We start from the raw sequence: 25301 nt of genomic DNA on the forward strand, positions 1-25301 counted from the left end.
TAGAAGCCAGAGAAGAAGCTGACCTACTCACATTTTTCAGCAGTGAACAGCTTCAAGCTTACTTGGAAGACAATATTATCCACAGAAACATAAAATACATGTTTTAAATGGCTGCTTTGGCAGTCGCTAGTTTGCCATAGATGCGATATAAGAGATGTTGGTTTTACCATTCTGCATATAGAACTTTGGTAGTTTTTTTTCAATGCTTGAGACAAAATGGAATTTACACTTCTATAAAGAGGATAATGTGAATCAGGCAAATTGCCTTTTGTTGGCATTTAGCAAATGACATTTCTGAAAATGCACACTTACATTCCCTCTATCTCTTCTGGTTTCGTAGCCTGTCTATGTATTAGCAATCAACTATATTTGTGTTAACAGAATTCTTCTCTCAAAAATGAACCTTTGGTTAATTAGCATAGTGTGCATTATCTTTTTTAAGAACCAAAGCTACCCCTCCAACTACTTTATTAATGCATGAATCTCTAAAGAAAAAACAACACATGTTTGGGGTTCAGAAGGGAGGAAACAAAGGTATCTTTTAGCATGGCATTTTTGACATTAAGGTTAAATTACTAATATAACTACATGAATAAGTTTGGAGAGTCTGCATGTTGTCCATTCTTGACTTGCTGTCCAACAGTGTATTCACAGAGTTCTGTAAGTACTGGTTATAATTGAGGAAACACTTGTACTTTAGAATGACAAGTCCAGATGTTATCTCAACAGTATCTGCCAAATACAAATTTCATAGAAGCAGCCTTTTCCTGTGTACAATGGGGAAGTTTGGTTTTTGCATGCTGTAAGAGGCTTCAGAAATACTTTTCTGGGTCATAAGATTAACAGAATTGTTTGGAAATCAGGGACCTTAAGACAAAAATTGAGATGTAAATACCTTCTGCTGATCAAAAGCAAAATAACCCAGCTGTCTGGGGAAGAGGTAGGACAGCCTAATTTCTATTTCAAGAGTTAGAGTTGTTCAAGCACAGGAAAAAGTGCAAGTGCACTCTTGTCTTTTTGTAGTGTTTTCTTGGGAGAGGTGGGAGCTTGAGGATGGTCTGAATCCTTAGGTTCTAGGATGTGTAACGATTTCAGTAGGAGCTTTCTGGGCCTTTGATTTATGAACCTCACTTTTCTCTCAAAAGCCAGTGAGCTTAATATTCCATGTAGTGTGTCGTGTAGCAGTGCTGGATACTTTTTTTTTCATTTAAAAAAGAAAAGAAGAAAAAGCAACCCATATGGTGAATGTGTGGTTACATGCGATGTGGTTTGTCATTCACTTACAAATGGCTTAAAAATAAAATGTGGTTTTCCTTGGAACAAGCAGAAGCAATTCTTAGTTGGGACCACTCCTATTTTAAATGTTAGTTTCCTATAGCCAGTTATTTTGATGATGTCAATGCTCCAAAAAACGTTGGGAGAAGATACTCATAGAGTAGCAAGCAATAGCGTGATTGTTGATTTTAACTTGATAGAACCTCCAGCAAACCAATGTAAGATCATCTTCATATGCAAATCTGATTCTTACTTGGTCATTTCACCAGGATTTGGGATCTTTGAGATCTCCAAGAACTGAACCTTAAGAATGTTAAACGTGTTTAAAAATGTGCAGGAGTTGGCAGTACTGAGATAATAGTATTTGCTTTATTCTTTTATGCTAGATTTGGCTCTCCAAACATCCATCTATCTTTGTTTCGAGACTTACTGTGGCATGGAGCAGAGAAACCTTTGAAAAAGAGCAGCCACTGGTTTTACATGAGTTAGTTGAAGTTACTGTAATTAACAATTTTTCGGTGTACCAGTTTTATTAAGATGGAAGGTGTTTGCAAGGTCTCTCCCGGGTTCTTCTAGACTATCCTTGATGTGAAGGACTTCATATTCTTGTACAGAAATTAAGACCTAATTAAAAAATTGTAGGAGCTTTCAAAACTGTTTTGAAGACACTAGATGCAAAGCTAAGAGTAGTAAGTAGGTAAATAAGAGAGCTGGTAACTTTTAAACTTTAATTTATCAAAGCCAAGAAACTAAGTATCAAATGCATATGTAACTTTAAGCCTCATGACAAAATTAAACATCTCATTCTTGAATTTGTAATGTTCATGTTAATTGTGTTCAGCACTTTATCTGCATTATATTAGTGATGTCTTTTAGGAGCTCATCAGAAGTGTCCTAAATTGAAAGGATGATGTTGCTTATGAGAACTGTATGTGTAGGTTGTAGAACCTCTGAGACTAGAAGTGTAAAGAACTTTTTCAAAAACAAGGAAGCTCATAAATGTGTTTCTCTGTCAATCACCTCTATTCTGTAAACTCTTTTAAAGCATAATCACCTAAAATAGAGTTTATGCTATGTGACAGTTTCTTTGAACATCCATCAGCTTTCATCTTTAAACTTAAAAAATAATTGTAGTCTTAATTGTGTTCTCTCTCATCTGCTCCATGGATTAAGCTTATTCATGCATGTACTAAATAAAAATAGAAAATATCTGCTGAAAACTAAAGTTGGTTTGACTTTTTTTTTAAAGAAAAATAACAAATTAGTCAATTTTTCTTTTCTAACTGACATCTTTAATCCAGCTGTCATTCCTTGCTGATCATTAAAAGAAAAGCCCACTTCAGTATGAGGACATATCTTTTCCTTTGAACAAAGTCATGCCAGGGTCTCAAGAGCTGCATGAAAAGTAGATGCAGTCATTCATTTGTAATTGTTGGCTAGTTTTCAGTGTTCAGTTGTGCTCTTGCCTGATGCCACATGTGGCTGGTGTGAGGCCACAAATACTTTGCTTCCATTGGTAAACAGTCACAGCAACAGGTGAAACCAGGGACTATTTAAGGTAGATTTGAAGGAAGATAACTTATTTGAGATTTAAGTAAGGGTGAGCAGCTTTGGAAATTAATACTTCTCCAGCAGGGATGAAATTCTGCTACTGAGCTTGAGGTAAGAGCTGGGTGAAAGATTTAAGTTCTCTAATAAGGGTTATTCTGTACTGAAGGCCTTCAATGTTTGCTCTTTATCACATGGAAGTGTTATAGATGTATCTTGTTTCTTGGTGTGGGTGCTTGGAATTTATGAGCTCACCTGCTGACTGTTCTGCACACGTGGTGGATCTTAGTAGGTCTGTAAACAGGAAATTGTACAGGAATAGCCAGGACGCTATTACAGTAGTAGTCAAACATGTATGTTAAAGCGATGAATAGGTGGGCATGCAGAGAAGTGACTAAGTTTTATTACAATTTCTATTCCTATTACATTTTCTATTTTGCTTTATAGTACTAGCTTTTTGCAATTTTCTGCACTACGGGGCTTGTTGGGCCTTTTGACTGTTTTGAACAGGATTTGAGAGCTGGTGGGTGTGGTTTTTTGTGTTGTGGGTTTTTTTTTTTATATATATAATATGGTGATCGTATCTCTGGACTTACACCCTTCTGTTAAAATATGGCTAGGCTATCCAGCAGCACAAGAAAAGTTGGTCAATCCTGGACACAAGTTTTGGACACTGACTTGAGACATAGCCATAGATTCTTCCAGTGAGATTGATATGCAATAGCTTCTCCCCAAGTACTTTTGCACTGTATGTGATCTATACATGAACAAGAGGTGAGTTGTTTCACAGGGTTTGTGTACTGGTAATGCCCTGTGAACTCTGAGAAGAGAGTGACTGGGAAAGCTGTGGTGGTAGAACAGCCTGTCCATGTGAAAGACAGGCTTACTCATTAGAGAGAATAGCCTAGATTTTGCTTTGGGAGTCGCTTTTTATCAGTACCGTGTTCCAGACTGCTGCAGGCCCTTGAGGGAGGGCTGTTATGACACACACGCAGTGGGTTTGTACTGGCAGAGTGGGACTCAAGGGACTTGTGCTTGGGGTATATTGCTGCCTGACTGAACTGGCCTAATAGGCTGCAAGCCGTATGTAGGCTGTGAGTTGGAAATTCAAGGTTAATTCTCACTGAAGGAGGTAATGTGTGTTCAGGGATCAAGTTAATTGGTAATTAAGACCTCTCTCTGATATTTATTGTGGTTTATGTAGGGTTTTGTAGTAGCAAGTAGAATGAGTAAGAGGCAACCTAGAAAATGCTATGAGTTTCCAATGCTTTCAACACTTTTTGAGTATACCGAGAAAACAAAAGGGAATTTTTAGGAGGATACGTTTATAGGTGAATTTTGCTTAAGGTAATGACAGGAAAGGAAAATCCCCATGTTGGACTCTGCAGAGAAAATGCGTTAAAAGTTTGAATGTTCTCTTGGCACCTAAATTTTGTTTTCCCTTGAAGAGAAACCTAGTGAGCCTATGTGAATAAGCAATCAATCTTACTGATCTATCTTGCCCATAACTACGTCAGTACTTCTGCACAGATTCCAGTACAGAACATCCCTTACAGAAGATATTTTTTTTCCTAATTTTTTTGGTGTGCTCTCTTCAGACTTCTTTCAAGGTTCGGTCAGGGCTGTTTTCCATGTTGAGAGTACTTGAAGAGTATCTGGCAACAGGTTCCCTATTTTGGGGTAGGTCAATACAGTAGATTCCATAAACACGAGTCAATAGGATACACCTAATGGAGCTTTGCATTGGATGAACGGCTTAATTGTCTCCTATCAGACTGCTTGCAACTATTATACTTAGGACTTATTAAATAAATTGTCCTGACATAGGAAAGTCTCACTTTCTAGTGGAATTGGTAGGGAGGTCACTTTTCTGCTTAAAACTTTAAGGTGACTTCCGACTGCTTGAGTAATTGCATTACTTCTGGTTGTGTTATGCTTTGGAAGAATGTGGCAGTTGCTTTGGAGAATTCTAGCTTCCTAAGCTGGAAGGTTAATAGCCTTCTTGCTGTTCCTAAAAATGTGCTTTATTCAGATCTGTCAGTGCTTCTGGGTATTTTCTTTAACTGTTAAGACTTCTTTTCTATGGCTTTTGGGGATATTGTATATGTAAGAATGCTATGAAGATTTTAACAGATCTGTTTCTGATCGCATTCCTGCCTTTTGTTAACTGTAATCTGCTAAAGGAAAGCTGAGTTTGCTACTGTTAGCAGGCATGTTTCCTTAATAGGATTTATGTGATTTCCCCTGCTCCTTGCCCAAGGCAGGGGGTGAAAGAAAAAGTAGGATACAACTTGGTGTGAGGTTCAGGAGTTTATCCTTATGCTCCCTTTCTGTGTAACAGACTAGCATTTTGGTCTAAGTGTATTCTTTGTAATTACTTGAATACATAGTCTTTTAATGTAGACTGTTACGGTTAGTGTTGTATATCTGAATGTTGTCTGGTAGCAAAATGGAACTAAATTCTGTCAGGTGCTGGAGAGAGACTTTGTTTAGTGTAGTGCCTTTTGAAAACATTCAGGACACAAATTCCAGGGTGAGCTTTTGCTTGTCTGGACACGTAATAATCTAGGAGATAGCTGGCTTAGTCTAGAATTTACTACCCAATTGTAACCCTCGGGGGGTGTTGGTGGTCATGACTGGGGGTCTTGCTTTTTCTGTTTAATTGCAGGCTTATTTTTTTTCTCCTGAATAGGATTCTTAAAGATACTCCTTATGCCTTATCTTGGGCTATTTAGTTTCCATTAGCAAGCTTCCCTTACGAGAGAAATGTTGCTCAAGCTAAACCCACTAACTGTAACGTGGAATAGTATAGTTCATATAGAAGCGAAGTAATGCTAACAACACTAGACCTAGTTTCTGCACAGATACTGCAGTACAGTTAAGGCTTTCATATCACACACAGAGCTGGGGGTCATGTATATTACTGCTGGTATTTCCGTTGTGTCTGACAAGCTCTTAGAAAAGCTTGTGTGAGTTTGATGGGAATGGAAGATGCTTCTATTGTAACTTGCAGGTAAAGACTAGGTACTGGGAAGGAGAACTAGGCATGCTCAGCAAAGTTGGGAAGTTTATCAGGTATTTATATTCACTGCCATGGTTTTGTAAAGGTGGGGAGGGTTGTTTTATTCTCCAGCCTACCAAATGCTGTCGAGTGATCCTTCAGGATATAGGCGCGTACATTAACAAATACATGTGCACCGTATACACACACATTAACAAATACCTAGTTCTGTATCAGTCTGTGCCAAGACACAAGTCTGTCAGTGGGCAGACAAATCGGTGTCATCTGTTTTCAAACTTGTTAAGGAAAGGGAGCTTAGCAAATGGCATTGTCTCCAAAGTATCTCATACTGAACTGAGTTCCCTGAATGGTTTTTACTGTAAGGGAACACTTGTGGCCCTTGTCTTTCTGCATTTCAGAGGAACAAAAGAATAAAGTTCCAAACGCTATTCCTTGCTTCAGGCAGTTTGTTGGCAATGTGAACAGATTGAAGTCTTAAATGCACCGTTGGTTTAATGGCGTAGTGTTTTGGGAGTCTAGGTGCAAAGCAGTCTTTTGGAGTGATTTGATGGCTTTTATTTGTATCTTTTTTTATTATTTTTTTTAAACATTACCTTTGGAGTTGTTTACTGTCCGGGTTAAATGTGCTTAGTGTCAGAGCAATGTGTATACAAGTGACTGATTTCTCAGTTATCAGTCAAACGCAAACTCAGTTGCTTTGCTTCGGAATTTAATTTTTCAAGTAGTTGTGCACTTTAAAGTTATTTAAACTGAGACTGTAGATTATGTGATAAGACGGACAGTGGGCTATGTTTGTTTTAGTACAGCTATGTGGATACACAAATAGAGTATTTTATTCCTATTTCAAGGCTTTTTGACATTTTTTTTTCCTTTGTCTTTTGATCTTAATCTCCTAGTATATTTGAGAAACATTTCTCTTTAAATGAGCAAAATGTCTGTAGAGGAAGTGGCTGTACCAAAAAAGGAATACTACATTAGTTGCTGAGTACAGCTGAAACTGAAATGGCTAGGTGTACAACTGGCAGTAAAATTACATTGGTAAGTAGGATTATCCATATATCTACTAGTAAAATAAAGTAAATGACATCACACTCATCTGAAATCTATTTCCATCTGTGGAAACTGGCTTTGGTTTTGCCTGCTACACTAGTGCAGTGTGCTGATATCCAGTGTGAAATATAAACTTAACTTTTAAAAATAACAAACTTTTAAATTTTCAAAGCCTTGGAATAATCAAGCACATCCTTGAAGTAAGTGTGTTGTGTAGTTACTGTAGAAATAACAGAGGAGGGATGCACTTATGCATGGCAGTAGGTGATGTTATCTTTGAGATTTTTGGGGGTATCGATGCAAACAGGAAAACTATTAGAACATGCTCAGCTGTTGTAGCTTTCTATGTCAATGATGCTGATTGTGCCCAGGCTCCCTGCTGCTCCTGTTCTAGGTGCTTCTGCTTCAGTCAGTTGCAGTGATCTCTCTTTTGCCTGTATACTAAACTATCATGTATAGATGGAGGGTGAAAGTGAATTTGCTGACCTTCAAATACACTCAGTGGTGACAAGTTGGCTTTTTTACTGTTACATTGCCTGGTAGCTTTCATTAAGATTAGATGACTTTGACCATGTGAAGGAGGTGGTGATGCTAGAGTTGGCAGCAGCATCATGCCACACTTAAAATGTCAGTTCTGGCTGTAAGGAGATAAAAACTTCACAGTACCGGTTCCTAGTATTACTGGCTAAATGTGCTGATGTTTTTCATTCTTAGTCCTATCTGCCCACTTTTTGGGGACAAGTTTCTAACACTTGCATGTTATACTAGTATTAAGCACTAATAAATAATAATACATTGTGGTGTTAAATTTCTCATTCTTTGGTTTTAAGAGTGAGTTCTAGAAGAATTCTTTAAAAGAAAAAAGTGAATACTAAAATAGGAATTTTTCTGACTCTTGATTTCACCAGTATTGAGTAACATAAAGATTTGCTAAATGGGGAAAACTAGCTACCTTTTTTTGTGTTTGTCTGATGCTAGCGTTCTTGTTTAACTTGAGGTCTTCTTTAGCTTAACTTTATAATCATCTTATTGTTACTGTAATAAGCTTTCTGCTTGAAGATAATTGTTTCTGAAGCAGTGCTCTCAAAAAAAATTCCATTCTGTTCCAATTCTTGTTTTTACCAGATTTTAGAGGATGACATTCAGAGCATAAATTGCTGTTTAAATTTAAAAATATGACTACTTTATTTTTTTAAATAGGAGTGGTGCTACTTGACAGTAAAGTGAGTGGAAAAGTATAGACCAAAAATCTTAAGTGAAAGATTCAAACTGTTCCTGGTTTGTATGCTTCATAGCAATAAACTTACATGTGCAGGCTGCTTGGAGCTATTTAAATAGTTTTTGACTATTTTTTCAGAATTTGAGAGGTGCATAGATGAACAGTAACTGCTGGCATATAATTATGCAGCTGTCTGACAGTTGATAGCATTTATGTTCAGGAACCTCTTTTGTGTCTTTTCTTTGAACAAAGAAATTTCTGCCCTTATAAAGTCTGTGTTATGTTGTTAGAATTAACAAGGTTTTCCTTATCTCTGGTACTTAATGGTTATAATTTCAGCCAGAAGAACAAGGAAAAGTGAGAGCCATTAGAACTGGTTACTGAACAGGGTATTCCACAAGGACAAAAATGAGAGGAAGAGCTGTTGTCTACAGAAATTCATCAAAATGAAGCGTGTTTGATCTCGTATTCCTTCTGTTTGCAGATCTCCTGTTATTTGGGTGAAGTGGGGTTTTTAACTTGTGTTGTCAGGCTTTTCTCCTAGTTGGGAATAAAACCGTTCAGGGTTTTTTGCCTGTTGCTTTTCTTGGCTTTAGGATGAAAGGTCTTCGGATTGTAGTAGAGCTGTATTTGGATAGGCTTCTACAGATTAGTATGCTGAACTGGAATTCAAGTAGTCTGGATTCTTTCAAAAGACAGTTCAACATCTGAAATGCGTAGGTAAGCTCTGCTGCAGTGGAGTAGCAGCTTAGCACGTTAAAGAGAAGATTCATCTTCTGTTAACTCCAGTTTAGCATAAACTGTGAAATTAAGAGCATCCCAATACAAGTTTTAAACTGTTGCTATGGTACACCAGTTACGCTTTTTCATATCAATATTGTTTTAAGTGATCTGCTGTCCACCATCCCTTTCTGCTACAGAAGAATCTGATCTCGTGGAGACCTGCTTGAAGTGTCCTTTAGCTCCTCTGCTGCTATCAGCCACTCTGCTGCATGGGTAAAAGTGCAATGTACGCAAAGATTGCAAACATGCCCCAGAAGATTAGTTCAGATCTAATCTTGTCTTGTGGAAGTGAATGCATCCTAGAAAAAAAGCTATACATGATTAACTGGCTTTGACTCTTACTTATAATCAGGTAGTAACTTTTATTGTCCTAAATTCAATTGAAACAAATTGTTTTTCTTAGAGCCTTCTTTTTTTTTAAGGTAAGAAAATATATGGGTCAGGATTTTTCGTAAGTTGAGTTTTATAATTCTTACATTAAATAATGAGGAAAATATTAGGAAAATATATACATATTACACAATTAGGAGCAGATGGGGGATGTGGATGTGAGATTTATACATTTGACTGTGTCCAGCTTTGGGCTTTGTAGTGCAAGAAAGATGTTAATTTATTTGAGCAAGTTCAGTGGATGCCACCAAGGTAGTCACAGCACATGGCATGTGAGGAGAGTCTGGGTGAACTGGGTTTGTTCAGCCAAAAAAGAGAAGGCTTTGTAGGGACTTATTAGCAATCTTACTTAACTGCTTGGAGGTTAGGCACATTCTCTTGCTGTGCTACTCAGCCAAGAGAGTCAATGGTTATAAACTTCTGGTTCTGACTGGATATAGCTAAAACTTTGCGCTAGCAGGCTCATTAAGCATTGGAACAGGTTGCCCAGAGTGGATGTGAAATCTCTCTTTGGAAGTCAAGACCCGACTGGATGAAGTCTTAATTAGCCTGGTCCAAATCTGATGTCGACCTTGGTTTTAGCAGGAGATTGGACTAGATGACTTCACAAGGCCCTTTCAAACATGAAGTGTTCTGCAGCTATGCTTTCATAACTTTATTCTCCCCCCTCACTTGCGGCATTTATAGCTTAACATCTGCCAATATCCCCTTGCCTCTGCTACAGGCTTCCTTCAATGGGTAACCATGTATTTGTCTTGTAATAAAGCTGGAGAAACCCTCTTTCTATGGTACTTGGGATGCTGAAGAAAGTATCTCACCTTTGCTATTAACAATTCCATATCTTTTTTGCTTATTATACTATATGTTAACTTTTGGAGATGACTTCGGTACTCTAAATTGTCTTCCTACCAAGCAAAAGACTTCTGCCTATGTATCAGAGTGATGCTTGGAAGATGGTGGATATCAAACTGGTTGAATTCAAGCTTACGTTGGTGTCTTGTATACTAGGAACGTTCTGTGGAAAACTGTGCAAGTAACATCTTGTAGAAGATGAAGGCTCTTGCAATAGTTGCTTAAAAAAAAAAAAAGAGTAAATAGGGCTACAAGTTCCTATAATTCTTTCCTGGGTCTCAAAATAATGTAAAGCTTGGTAGCATCATGCAGTCTTCTGCAGTGGCTCTGTAGGTAGAAGCAGTTATTTAAAGCTACCTAACACAACTATAAACCCTTAAATTTTAGTTGATTTAGTTTGGTAAACTTCAACCATTTGAGTTGAAATCATACATGGCAGATCTGTCCTAGGTGGACTCGTTAAAAAAACCCACATGATGCCATGATGCATCTTCTTTCACTTAACAGTGAGAAGTGAAATTACTTAAGAGTTCTGAACTTCTGTAGAAGATCTCTGGATGTCCCTACAAGTGTAAATTTCTCCCACATAACCATCCTGAGCAAGTTGTAAGTGATGCTGCAGAGATGTAGCCAGACTTTGCTGTAATTGCTGCTTTAGGCCAGCTGGAATGAAAGGCAGGCAATTGCTTGACTTTACAAAGCGTAACAAGCTGGTGAAATAAAAGTATGGAGCTCTTGCTTTTGTCAAGGAGATGTCAACTACTGCTGTTCAATTTCTTATAAAGAACTGGTGCCCTAGTCTGTGGCCAAGACTCCTACTAGAAAATACTGTGTTGTAACAAACTTGTGTTAGAGCAGATCTTTTCTGGTCCTGCTCTCAGCATGGATTGCTTGGCACCCTCTCACCCTGCTCTGCACCTTACGTTTGATGAATTTTAGCAGAACTTGGCTAAGTTCTGAACATAACTGGATTAATTCCCACTTGCCTCCATTTCCATGTATTGCTGCAGCGTTGTAGCAAAAGGAGCTGAAATTATGTAACTCTTGTTGTCTTAAAATTGCTTTTGAAGAATCTTCTGATAATCTGATAAAAATTACCTACCGATTGTTGTTAGAGGCTTTTTAAAGTGTGATAGCGCTGCCAATGCAGAAACAGTCTTTTGGTATGCACAGACTGCAGGACTGGTTTTGCTTGTGGTTGAACCAGAAGAGCTACTAGTTTTACATTATCTATTAGAGGCAGTCTTACGAAACTGCTTGTCCTCAGGGCATACAGCCTTTTCTGTTCATGTTGCTCTATTTTTGTGTATTGTAAAACTTCCTCCAAGCAACCTATAACACTTTTTTTTTTTTAAGCTAGAGAATAGGATTTTTTTGTAATTGTCTGCATTGCTGTAATGATGTATTGTTCTGAAAGCTCTTTTTATTTCCCAATAGGCTGGTGTTTGGGATGCTGTATCCTGCATATTACTCATACAAAGCTGTGAAGACAAAAAATGTGAAGGAATATGTAAGTCACATTCCTTTTAATTGCCTAATTAAATGCCTCTCCTGACGTACAACTGTGAAATTTTCATTATGCAGTGCAATAAGTCATATGAGAGCTTGAATTGACTATCTTAGTATCAGATACAACACCTGTGTGAATCTAGTGGTAATTCTGTAATTTGTTTGGAGAGCTTAAGTTACAGTTTCTCTGACTTTTCATAGACTTTGCTGAAATGTGTCCAACATGCTATGCTGTATACAAATATTTTTTAGGAGGATTTTTAAACGTGAACCTTCGTTTTGGCTGCATTTCAGTGAAGTTCCCGAAATAATGCATTTCTGGGCACAGGGGCAGAAAAAAGGATTCCAACACCTGTAGTATAAGCAATGACAAATTAATTCTCAGTGACCACTTGAACAGTAGCAACAATGTAATTGTCATTGTATGGAGCTTAACAGGGGATTCAAAATCTACCTGAGCAAAGGGTAGCTCTGGTTAATCCATTGTTCATTAGAGAGGAGAAAAAAATGTAACCAGGGAAGGAAAAGATTTGGTGAAGGTGATGTGGAGGAAAGAAGCAGAATAGACAGAAGAGTAAGGTGGAGAAAACCACAATTACTGTAGTTTAGAATTAATCTGTTAAATTATTTACTGTTCAGTGTGAGCAATGATGATTACCACAAGAATGTTACCCAGTTGCAGTCCCAAGGAGCTTTGGTCACTGAGTTACTTCCCTGTTTTAAGAGGCAGCCAAACTTGAATTTGGCAACTAACCTATATTCTCCTGAACCTTGTTCTTAACTTGGCTGCCTGACTCAGGATGGAGTCAGTGCCATCAGTTACTTTTAACTCGGTGGCTGTAGCTGTGACCTAGTGCTGCTGTCTGGATGTACGATGTCTCCACTTTGTACTTGGTTGCAGTAGTACAATGCAGTAGCTGTTGTTCCTCCCGTTGTATGTCTTACATTTAGTCTGACTGCCCTATCAAGGCTCCAAAGTGGACATCATATTTATACTTCTGGTTTCTGTGTACAAGCTGATTAGAGCTTATTTGTGCAGACAGAGCTAGTGCCTGCTAGTGCTAAACTTCTGGGAGAAAAAAAAAATTAAGAGAAGAATTTCCTCTGTCTCATGCTTACTTTACCCTCTCAGGAAAGTACATAATGCAAAGAATTTATAATCCGCTTTTCCTCCCTGCTGGCTCAAAAGGCATCCACAGGTGAAGTAGAGGATAGCAGCTTCAAACTCTAATATAAGAAATCACTTTAAGAGGTTACCATTGCCTCTTGCAATATGTTTTCTAGAAAAAGAAAGGTAATGTTTGTAGAATGCTAAGATTTTTACTCTTATCTCAGTTGTCCAGTTAGCTATTACTTAGCTGTTTTTCTTGGGCATCCTTTTTTAGAGATGCCTGTCATTTACACAAAACCTTTAGTAGAGCGTGGAACCATGTTTTTCCAACTGTGTATTTTCACTTACTGTGAAAACACTGCTTTTCAGTCACCTGTGGTCTTTGAGCAGTCCCCGAACTTGCAGTTGCATACAAAATGTTCGTAAGGCTGAGATGAACGAGACTCATCACAGTGACTTTTTCATGGGCAGGAAATGACATTGACTCACCAGTGAATCACCACTCCGTTGCTGGTTGGGTTGAGTGTCCAGGTAGATCTTGGGGACAATCCATGGCTGGTCATTTTCTTTCACAGGGAGGGTGTAGATTTAACTGCAGCCTTCCAAATGACACAGCTCTGCTTCCAGTCATCTTATGGCCCATGCACAACTTTCTTTCCAGGGTTATTTGTGGCTCAGAAGCCATGTTTTTGTTTGCTGGATTGCAAGAGCTTTATAACAGTGAAATTTTTGAATTTTGACTGCTTCCACCAGTAAAAAACAAGCAAAAAGTACAGACACACTGACTTCTTGTGTAGGTCATGATGCACCAAATTGTTCAAAGATTATTTCTGGGGAAAAAAAGTGTTGCTGCTGGTTTTGGTGATTTTAAAAGACTTATGGACTTCAGTTCTAGAAATTAGGATCCGTGCCTTTGAGGAGATTTATTTGTTCTTGTAATTACTCTGGTTTAATGGAGTTGACTAAGATCTTTGAGGAGCTTTTTCACTGTGTTACACCAAAGTGCTTATAATAAGCATCTGAAATGTAGTGTTGAAGTCTGAATGACTGGTCTTCTCAAATCCTGGCTTCAAAATCCTGACTTGAAAGGATGTGCTTCAGCCAAAGCCAACAAAGATGAGCTTAACACTTGGATGGTAGGAAAAAAGCTTGATAAAACAAATCTGTAATCACCCTTTTAACATAAAAAGCAAAATTCAATCAAAGCTCCTCTAACTTCATCTTTAAGAACTAGGTAGATGATAGTCTCCTGGGCAGTGTCAAATATGACCTATGACCTTCTTTTCCTGGTGTGTGTGGGTTTTTTTTCTGGTATGGAAACCACTGCAAGTCACTGTTTCATTCATAAAGGACACTTTGGTACCTAATGCATTAGTTGTACTAGAATATCTTTTGACTTGTGTTTTTGAGGACCTTGGCCAGACTTCAAGAGGACTCCTGGCAGATCTCATGTGCCCTTTCGCAGAGCATTTCTTACTGTTCCTAGCAGCCCAAGATAAACTCCACTTCTACTATTGTTCCTAATTGGAGAAATAGATGTTGAATAAAGAATGAGTAGCCTGTATAAAATATACTAGAAAAAAAATCAGTCTTGCATGGCATCTTAAAAATTGCATTGCGTCATGCTTAGGCTGGTGGGGCAAGGGTGGATGTTAATTTTATTTTTATTCAGGTGTTGACTCTGGTTCATGGAAAGGTCACCAGTCTAAATGTCACATGGCCTGTCAGAGATGACTTCAGCTGTTTTGTAGGTTTGTCTTAGCTTATTCAAGCCTGAAATATCTAAATCCTCCAAGAGATTGAAGTGAAGAATGCCATCACATGACTGAGTTTCTTTTCAAATTGAAATGCAGAAAAGCATTTAAGATAAATGGATCTCAAGTTGTAACAGAGGAAGTGGTTTTGAAGCATAATGCACAGCAGTGTAGCATTAGGTTTTGAGTACTTATTTAAGTCCAATTAAAAGAAAGATTGCTTTGAAAGTGAAGATTAAATCTGAGCCCCAGCCTCTGTAGGGAAGTGTATATTTATATTCCTCCTTTTGAAAGAGGGTACCATGAATTTAGGACTTGAACTAATGTCTAACAAATGTGGTGTTTAATGCTTTGTGGGTATACCAGAAGAGTTAGTAGTCTGTATATCGCAAATGAAATAAGGTTACTGCGTCTGGTTGCAGGTGATGCTTTTCTGTTGGTTTTTTTTTTTTGGTGTTTTTTTTTTTTTTTCTAGCAATGATAGTGTTGCAATTTAAAGAACATGTGGGCATTCAGTGAATATGAATAACCAGAGGTGGTTTGCACTGACCTGTTTTTGAAATATCAGTGGCCAAATGCAATGTATTTTAGGGAAGACAAACACATGGAACTAATTCTGTAATATATATTCTGAAAGATATAATCAGTTTAGACAACCAAGTCTGAACAGATGTTCAAGGTAAGTGAGAGATTTAGTTGACTGTTAGAAAACAGAACTAAAACTTGTATTTTAAGAGCATTGTTTGATTCAAAACAATGATGTATAGTGTAAATCTTTAAAAGCTTTGACAGCTCTGAACTGGCTGTGTAGTGGATAGTGTATTCTGTGAAAGGAGAAATCAAAATTCTTACTGAAGATGGTGTTTTAATTTTCAGGTTCGCTGGATGATGTATTGGATTGTGTTTGCTCTTTATACAGTTACTGAAACAATAACTGACCTAGCAGTCTCTTGGTAAGATCCTCCTTTTAAGAACTCTGGATGAAACTGTATTTGTTTCTGATGTTCTTTGATTTGTAATGATTTAGATTTTATAAAGAAGTTGTGCTTGTTGATATCTATTTTTTTCTTTCACAAAAAGATTTCAGTGTATGTGAAGAATAACATCTGTTTTCAAGCTTGCTGTACTGTCACTCAAAGTAGGGACCATAAAACTTCCACCTTTGTAGCAACTGAATAGGGGAGTGGAACTCTTAAAAGTTCCTATGGGAAGGACTATAATTTCTCTGTGCAGGAACGTATAATGCAAAGCAAGTATATTAACTGTTTCCATTTCTTAAATGACAGTACAGTCAATTAAAATAATTACATCCATAGGTCTATAATTCTTTTATTTTTTTGTCTAATATAACTTCTATGTGAAGAATCCTATCTGCTAATACATAATTGTTTTTTAAATAGATGTCCTCATGGTTAATTACTATGTGTTTTCTTGTTGCAGTTGTTGATTTCATGCAATCTTTAACTTGTTTGTAGGTTTCCGCTGTACTATGAATTGAAGATAGCTTTTGTTATTTGGCTCCTTTCCCCATATACTAGAGGAGCAAGTTTAATCTACAGAAAATTTCTTCACCCGCTTCTTTCTTCTAAAGAAAGGGTAAGAAATAACTTCTTAAACTTTTAATGCCTAATACGGAAATACCATATGCTGAAATACTAACTGTTACTAGATGCATGATAAAAGCAGATCAGTGTTACTGGTTTGCCAGGCATCATGAACTTGGACTAGCAGAGGTCAATGCATGTGACTGCCCATATATATGCTTCTGTTTAATTTGCATGAACAGACAATGTACTACTTTCTTTTTACATGAGATAGCTTAGTGTTCTCTGGTCTACTTAGTGCACTTTGGGGAGCCCAGTGGAGTGGAAGTGATGCAGTTTGACTTTCTACTGGAAGAACATGTGCAGTACTCCCTGTACAGAAGCATAAATGCAGTTTTAGCAACACCTTTTCATGTTACCATTTTTTCTAGCCTAACCTAGTAATAAAACTTCTGAGGACGAATGACATCAATGACTTTCTGGTGTGCAAACTGACAGCATAAGAGGAGAGACTTCCTACTGATATTTAAGGGAAGACCAGTCTGCAACAGAAAATACGCAAATAGAAAATAGCTAAAGGATATTTAGCTTTAGCTGAAGTATGACAGGGCCACAGATGTCCTTAGCTCTTCTTCAGTATTCTGTTTGGGTGTGTGGAAAGAACGATTAGCAAAGGTGTGAAGAATACCACTGAAAAACCTCACAGTACAGAAAATAGTGTTCATAAAGGTCAGTGCTGGGCTTGGCCTTTATTAGGCAAAACAAGTAGCTGACGTGATTGCCACTGATATGAACAGAAGGGTCATCTTGACCTTCTGAAGGTTGAACTATAAACAGTTTGCAACTTCGTAAGCTAAAGGGATTTTTCCCTGTATTCTGCTAGCTGTTGTGAACTACCTTGAAGCCTTTATCTCCAGCTCCAGGCGTTTACCACAGCTGGGCACAAATGTCATGACTGTATTGTCCTTGGTACTTAACTATGCCACTATGGCTTCAGAAGTTCTTTGTGAGATGACTCTACCTTTTTAAGGAACCTTCTCATTTCATCTTAAGCATGTTATTTCTTGAACAACTTTTGTCTGACAAGTTAAGCTTACTCTCTGAAAGGAACTTGCTATGTAGCTGCAATGTTTCTGAGCTGGGCAAAAGTGATCTATTTTATCTTTTTGTTTGACCAAACGTAATCCTTTTCTAAATGAGAGAGTATAAGTGAATGAAACATCCGTATACAAAGGCAAGAGTAATTGTCCCATTAAATATTTTCTTAAAGATTTCTTCTGCCTTCTTTTATTGATGGAAAAATAATACTGTGGGGTAATGTGACTCTCTTATGACAGCCCTCTAAAACTTAAGTATGTTTTGCTTTTAGGAGATTGATGACTACATAGTTCAAGCCAAAGAAAGAGGCTATGAGACCATGGTGAATTTTGGAAGGCAAGGGTTGAATTTTGCAGCAACTGCTGCAGTGACAGCAGCTGTAAAGGTAACTTTCTGCTTGTATTAATTGCTTTTGTCCTCAATATAGAATGGTGTAATTGTACTGAGGATTTGCCATGCCTAAACAAAAAGATGAATTCTGCAAATGTGTTGAAAACCTGGAACACAATTTAAGGGTTGCAGCCCTCTAGTCCTCCTCCTCCTATGTTTGTTTGTTTAAGATGGCTTGTAGTTATTTCTTGGATGATGGGGGTCAGTTTACTGTAATTCAAAAGATACCATGCAGTTTTCTATGCAGGTTTTTGGTAAAGATGACCACTGTTTCTTTTCTGTCTCTGTTGTGCTTTCTTGTTGGTAAACAAACTATTTAAAGGATTTCTGGCTTTTCTGCTGTTTTTCTACAATCAACTTGAGGTAACTCCACATGTGAAGTAAGGCATGAAAGGTTACTACCATGGATAAAAGTTATCTTGACACAATTAACTTGTTTGCATCTTGTTGATTGAGTTATTAAATTAATACACTAAACATAAGCTTGCATATCACTGTTTAGCATACTCTTGCTTTGTCATGTAATGTCTGTTAAATCATGACGTAACCTGTGGTTGTTCCCAAATTACTTTCCTACAAAACTCATGACCTTCAGTTGAATTTCAGAGGGTTCTAGGTCTAAGAAAACAAATACCATCTTATAGGTAAGATTCTAAGCAACTTTTGGCCCACCAAAGGAAGTATAATGTCGGGCAATGTCTATCCTACCTAATAGTCTTTTAAACCAAAACACACACACACAAATGTATGGAAAGATGGATGTGTATGTCCTGGTTAAATGATAGTCTTAAGGTGATCAGGATTATTTTCTTCCCAGGAATAAATGAAACTGCTGTGTTCATAGTAACAGGACTGAAAACCTGAACACAGTAGGTTACAGAAAGCGATGTAGAGATCCCTGGCTGTCGAAGTTAATTACAGCTAGCATTTAACTTAGATTTCTGTACTTGTATGTGAATTTCTTGCTTTATAAACCAAAGACATTTCTAAAACCTATGTTTTCAAATGCTGTCTCAAAAAGGTTTGGAAAAATAGTCATGCATCTCTTGTTTGTTCATTTTCTCTTATTTTAAATATTTACGTGGGTGGTAGTATAAAAAAATCACTTTTTGCTTAAAATATGGACATAATGAGTCTAATACTGAGATTGTGATTCAATTTGATCACTGGTTCTTTTTTTTGTTATTCAATTTCTTAGTATTGCCTTGAGGCATGAAATAACTTAGGATGAAATAGAGTACACCTCTAAAGGGATGAAAGTCTCCAGAGTGAAAATAGGTTATTTAAAACAAACCAACCCTCGAGGTACTCCACTGGGGAAAAATGTTTAAAAATTATGCTAAAATGCAAATTCTTTGCCAGACAGCAAATCATAAGTTATGACAATGTGCACCTGTAATGATACTTATACTGTGTGTTTTCCTTATGTCTGGCTAAGGTTGAATATTTAGTTGTTAATCCTATGGTGTTAGAGAAATATTGAGGGGGATGACGGATGGACGACAAAAAACTAACCAACCCATTGCCACACCCAAATATCTCCTCCCACTTTCTTCTGAAATAAGGAATAACTTTTTCCTAAATGTCTGTGTTTAGATTTCATTGCTATTCAGCTGTGACTGGCAAGATGCCTGCTCTATTTGTTAAAACTTGTTTAACATGCTCATGAATATTTCTGCAGAATTAGTTCAGTGAAGATGAGATGCTTGGGCAAAACAACTATCACAATACCGAAGACCTAAAATAGACATTTTTAAACAGTATGAAAGAGGCGACTCTCTGAAAATCCTTATTTTGGCATGTTAAACCTCTCTTAAGTTTGTCATTCTGAAAAGCTGAGTGTGACTGTTCCATGCAAACAAATGGAGGCAATGCATGTGTTCTTGATTTTGTTCCCTGTTTTTCAAGAGTTGACTGCTGCCTCCAGCAGGTGAAAAGATTATCTCTTCAGTATGAGCTGGTGGAGCATGCTATAGGATTTCAGGAATGGAATCCTATTAGTGGGATCAGTTTTGATGGGAAGGAGACGCACTTTCATCACTTTTTTTGACGCAGCAGCCACGCTTATTCTGACATACTAGATCTCAAATTAGGAGTAGAGAATGTGGGAGGTTAAACCTAAGAGGAAGGTCCAAAGAAAGCTACTGTTCACTAAAGTGTTCAAGCAAAAAACGCTACGATGTCTGCTTATGCTGACTTTAGGAGGGCGTTAAAATTGCTTGAGAATTCTCTGGAACATTTTCAAGATCAAGTATGGGAAAGAGTGGTTTTCTCCAAGGGCTGTCAAAGGAATATGGGATTAGTATTAAAAGGCTAGTTGGCTATGTAGGGCAGGCTGGAGCAGCCAGCCAGCCAGGTCAGTCTACTGAAATTTGACATAGATTTAAATGTGCTCTGCTGTAGTTAAGTTAAAATGTAATTGGCAGGAGTCATGGCTTGTAGCTTACATTCCTATACTGGTATTTTTAGCTGGTACTAGTTAGCCACTGTTCATATAAAACTTAGGGTTTCAAAACCTGCTAAATAGCATACATTAGAAAGTTAAATTGTGTTACTGTCACATTAATTTAAGAAAACAAATCTTTGTAAAATCCTAATTTCAGGAGACTTAGAAGAAATATGGTCTAGGCTGACTTTTATAGTTTACTAGTAAAAATTTTAGTTGTAATATAAAAGAATCAGCAATAAGATGCCTTTAATGATAAGAAAGTTGTTGGAGCTCTTTCAGCTCAATAGTATATGGATTTGTGGAAATTATGTCCACAACACTAAGTTTCACTGATATACCTTGTATTTTGATTTTGATCTGCTTTCCAGAACTTCTGAGATGCCAGTTACCTGTGCACTCTAACTTTGGCCAACACATAAATTCTGACTTCTCAAGCTACTAGCGAAAACTGGTTTCTATATTGTTGTGTGTGGGATGGCTGCTAAATAAGCTGTGAAATGCACTGTCCTCCTTTGAGGTCACATAAGTATTGTTCACTTGTAAAGTCGTATTTGGTTTAAAAAAACCCAAACAACCGAACATTTCGAGGGCTTTGTTTCTGCATGTCTTTTAGTCATCCTGAATCTGCTGCCTCTTTGCTGGTTGAATGTTATTCTAATGGCCTTGCTCAGACTTCCCCTTCTTCCCACTCAGGGCATGGCAGAGGAAGGAGGTGTCTTGTAGCCAGCTGTGGCCTACAGCCAGTATCACCATGAGCAGCTCAGCTCACCAGCTTTCATCCCTCCTCCCTGCTGGGACTGCCTGGCATGCTGCAGAGGTCATTCACGGGACAGCAGTCCCTCTCCAGGTTGAGAGGGAACAGAAGTCATTCCCTGTCAGCCTGGATCGGATCAGGGAGAGAACAGCTGGGAATGCACACTGCAGCTCTGCGGCCACAAAGCTCCGAGCAGCTCTGTGGACATGCAGTCCATTGAGAACTTGTCCAATGAAGACAAGCAGCTTTGTTCAGTGATCCTGATCACTGAGGGGGTGCAAGTCCAATTTAAACAATAAAAACAAGAGTTCATGAGGCAGACCTACTGTGTGGTGTCAGTTTACAGCAACTTCCCTGGGTAAAGTATATAGACTATAAAAATACATGCCAAATAACAAAATGGAGAAGGGCATTTCATATATGAGGGTCAGCTGATGAGACGGCATACTAACAGCTTGCTAGAGTCTGAGTAATCTCAAAAGGAGTCCCTTAAGTAGGCTATATTTATCAAAAACTAGATTTAGAAACCCATTATAACTTAAATTAGTGCTTTAGGTTGGTCACTAGTAATGGATGTGGTCTCTGAAAAGCGTTCAATATGTTTTAGGAAATACTATGGAATAAATAAGCAGACTTAGTCTTCAAGACTTGCATTTTGTGTAAGACAACACGAGCTCACAGTTCATCTCTCTCCAATGTTCGTTTACATAGAAATTTGAGCACTGAAGTTGTTCTCTGCTTTTTTTGCCTGCATAGTAATTGTAAATGTGTGTGTCTCAATCTTTTGTGGTGTAGTTTAGTTGGCAGCCTCTGGGCTGGATGCAGCCCACTGTATTTCTTCTTTACTGACAGGAACTGTTCAAATAATGGGACACCAGTGCAGGTGTGGCAACTGTTCTGCCGTCTTCACGTGAGCAGCACCTTGGGGCTGTGCGTGTGGCTGGGGAGAGGTGATGGCTGCTGCCATACCCATGGCAGGAGTGTGGAAGGAAGAGGTCCCCCCTTCAGCTCCACCTGCAGCTGGATTGCTCTGCCTTCTGTTTTGTGGGCAAACATCTTGCTTGCAAGCTGTGGCTAGTCACTCTGAACTTTCAAACAAGGTATCAAAACTCTTAGTGCATTAATATTCTAAATGTGAATGTTACTGTCACACTTCCTGCAGTAGAGGGTATGTAATGTCACATTTCCTGCAGTAGAGGGTATTTAATATTTCTCAGCCAGACTTTCATTCTGAGCTGATAGTAATCCAGATCCTCGTGGAATGCTTTGTTTCAATAGAGAGTAATTATCTGCTTCTTTTGAGCTTGGGGGGTTGGAGGAATCTTCCTAAATCTTAAATGCTCTATAAGCACAGTGGTGTGTGCTCAGTGGTTTTTGTAATTATAAAAAAACACCACACCCACACAAAAAGCCTTGAAAATTGTCCTCCAATTAGTCTATGCAGTGGTGTGAAGCAGAAATCAATCTTGATTTGGCTAGACTGGATCTTCCCAGGGGTGGGACGGAGGCTGCATTCAGGCAGGAGGAGACATGGGGGGATGGAAGGGAGTACCTACGTAGGATTAGTATAATGTGTGACCATGACTGTGGTACAGCAGTGGTTGTGCAGCCTCCATTCCTACTGTGACTCTCAGGCACGTGTGCTGCATCTTTTATTTGTATATGCATCCTTTCAGACTTCTTAATATTTGCTGTGTGTAACTTGAGTGAAACTTTCCATCTCAGCAAGTACTTTTTGGAATGAAGGGCCCATTGTATGAATCTGTTATGTCCTCGCTGAATGAGGCAGTGCTCCACAGGAGCTCTAGCCTCATCGAGCGTGCAGTCTGGTTAAGGGCACAATGTTATTTTATGGCACATAGTTTGACTTTTTTCCCCTTTGAAAAACAAAATTCTGTATGCAAAAGCTGCGCTGAAAAACAAGGCTGAACATTCGCAGCTTGGATCTAGTCCTCTATATCTACAGTTGAATAGGAAATACAAGCTTGTAATGTGACTTCTTCTTAGCATGCTAGTTATTATAATCTTAATTACATTGTCTTGTGCAATTTCCAAATGTCTTTTCATAGTACATCACATGATGAATGAACTTGTGCAACTGTTACGCCAGTGTGTCTTTCTGTACTTTTGTTTCTGGGCAAATCCAGCTTCTGTCACTATTTTATAGTAGGTTCTGTCTACACTTAGTGAGTGGAGTTGTGCTGAATTTTTATGGATTGTGTTGAGAACCAACTTGGTCCATTTTATGCATTCATCAGTATTCAGTGATTGAGACCTGAGTCCATTTGCATATCTTCAAGCAGAGGATGCAGACTGATCAACAGTCTTAGGTGTTACAGCAGATACTGTGTAGCAGCACACTGTCTTAGCTTTACATGCTGTACTAGGCAATTAGAAAATGAATATTAGGTTTCAGCCACCTCCCCCCCTTGCCTTTGGTAGCCATGCAAGCTTAAGGAATATCACTCTGTCTCTTCACTTTACATAGCTATTTTTAACATGGAATAATTTAGTGTGCTGGTCTACTGTCTGCAAACAGTTGTTGCCATGAGAGTGGGAACAAATGGCTGCAGCCAGTGGTACAAGAACTGCCTTAAACTGCCTTATGCTGGTACTGTTGCAGAGAAGGTGTGTGGAATTGCACCCGGATTTCTGCTACTGCTAGCTAACATAATGCTTAAATGAGGAATTTTACTGAAAAGCTTCACTTGTAAGAATGAAACAAAATCTTGAACCCTTGCTCAAAGTGGGATTCATGCACCAACTTGTCGACCTTCCTCTGAAATGGTTATTTTTTGCCTTGTATGCCAGAATGGGAAAATTAAATGCTATTTTAACATGACATTGAGTAATGTGCTTGTCCTTTTGGTTGCTTATACAATAAATTAAGCTTCAATGCTTTAGTAATAAGATCATCTGGTGTAAGATGAAATAGCTGCTTGACGACCCTTCTTTCCAAAGGGGAACTTTATGTCCCATAAAGAAAAGATGTAAACACAATTGGAGAAGGTATACTAATGTTCAAATGTGATCAACTATCCTTATATGTAGCATGAGATTTTGGGTTGGTATTATGTCAGTAAAGCTACGTTAGTAAGAGAACCTACTAGCCTGTAGTCCAGGCAGGACCTCTTTGGTTTGTGGTTTCAAGTTTCTGTCAAGTAGAGCTTTTGTAGTGCTGCCAGTTTCTTGGTTACTTGAGTTAATATTACAGAGTGTATTTTTAACGCTTTTTTCCTTTTTTACACATATTTGTAATTGTAGAGGGTAAAATATAAAATATCAGAAATCTTTATATATCTTCAACCAAACTTTTAAAAGGAAGTGTTAAAGCCACTGTCACGCTGCTTAGCACTGCTAGAGAAGTATGATGTTTGAAGTGAATTGAGCGTTTCTGATGAGTGTTTTTTTTTTTTTTTTAAACACTTCCTCTCACCCAAAAAGCCTTTATTTGCTCAGATTAAAGGAGTAAAATGAGACATTTGGAATGAAATTGCTGGTTTATCTGTAACCTTTTTTGTCTAGGAGCAATATACAGTTAAGCTTGGGTAAAAGCAGTACTTAAGCATGCGGTAGATTTACATTTGCTTTTATGTTCAATGAATTTTGCAGTGCAACAAGGAAGCATGGGCTTAGACATCTTAACCCAACTTGAACAGCAAAGTTAAACCTCTGCTTTGTTTTTAAAGATATTGTTATATTTCAGAGTCAAGGTGCGATAACTGAGAAACTGAGAAGCTTCAGTATGCATGATTTGACTACTATACAAGGAGATGAGCCAGTAGGACAGAGGCCCTATCAGACATTACCAGAAGCTAAAAAGAAAACCAGAGCCTCCACAAGTGAATCTTCAGGTAAGTACTATCTATTTTTTTTCTAGCTAAAAGAACAATTCACCGAAGATGAAAGTGGGAAAGCAGAAATATCTTTACCCCATTTAGAAATGGAGAAGGTGTCAAAGAATTCCAGTGCACTTCAACAGAGTTGACTTGAGCAAGATAGATTACGACAGTTGAGAAATGCTCCCTGAATTGCTTTCTTCTCACAGCCACTAATAGTGTAGTCATACTGTACTCATAGCTCCTATCTTTGCCTATTAGCAGTAAGAATTCCTTGCCTAAGTAAAGCTTAATTGGAAGTAAAATAATACATAATTAACTGGTGTTTCTGTGACAAATGTACAAAAAGTTAAACATGAAAATTTATGGATGCTCAATAAATAGGAAGAGAAAATTAATGGAAATTAATTCAGTAGGTCTGTAATGATAGTTCAAAGTGTAAAATTGCTTGTGGTGATAGGAATAATGAAGGCATTAAGTTATCATAATGGACTGATGCACATCAATACCCTAAAGATGTCATGACCAATACATGTTTTTGCAGAGATATTTTATTATGTCTTATTATTTTATTATATTATTATTATAATCACTTTGCTCTTGAGCCTATGATGCTTGAAAAAAGGTTTCAGTTGGAGGCTGCCAATTACACCTTTTAAAATGGTGAGGCTACAATCTAAAGTGGTTGATATTTCCCACAAATGAAACAGCTTT

General features: G+C 37.9%; 1 protein-coding gene across 2 annotated transcripts in view; it reads left to right on the forward strand.

The window, feature by feature from the left end:
- REEP3 (receptor accessory protein 3) overlaps positions 1-25301 on the forward strand; it is a gene marked incomplete at its 3' end in the record, with an annotated part of 35146 nt that overhangs the window by 7212 nt on the left and 2633 nt on the right. Inside the window, exons 2-6 of one of the 2 annotated variants that reach the window (XM_082486368.1) lie at positions 11577-11649; positions 15390-15466; positions 15989-16109; positions 17427-17540; positions 24455-24602. In XM_082486368.1, the coding sequence (XP_082342494.1) occupies positions 11577-11649; positions 15390-15466; positions 15989-16109; positions 17427-17540; positions 24455-24602 (533 nt within the window). Of the gene's footprint in view, positions 1-11576; positions 11650-15389; positions 15467-15988; positions 16110-17426; positions 17541-24454; positions 24607-25301 lie in introns of both variants that reach the window. The other variant, XM_082486369.1, reaches the window with a different exon arrangement.

Source organism: Vanellus vanellus (genome assembly GCF_965231255.1).
Source record: "Vanellus vanellus genome assembly, chromosome: 7".
NCBI classification, from domain to species: Eukaryota; Metazoa; Chordata; class Aves; order Charadriiformes; family Charadriidae; genus Vanellus; species Vanellus vanellus.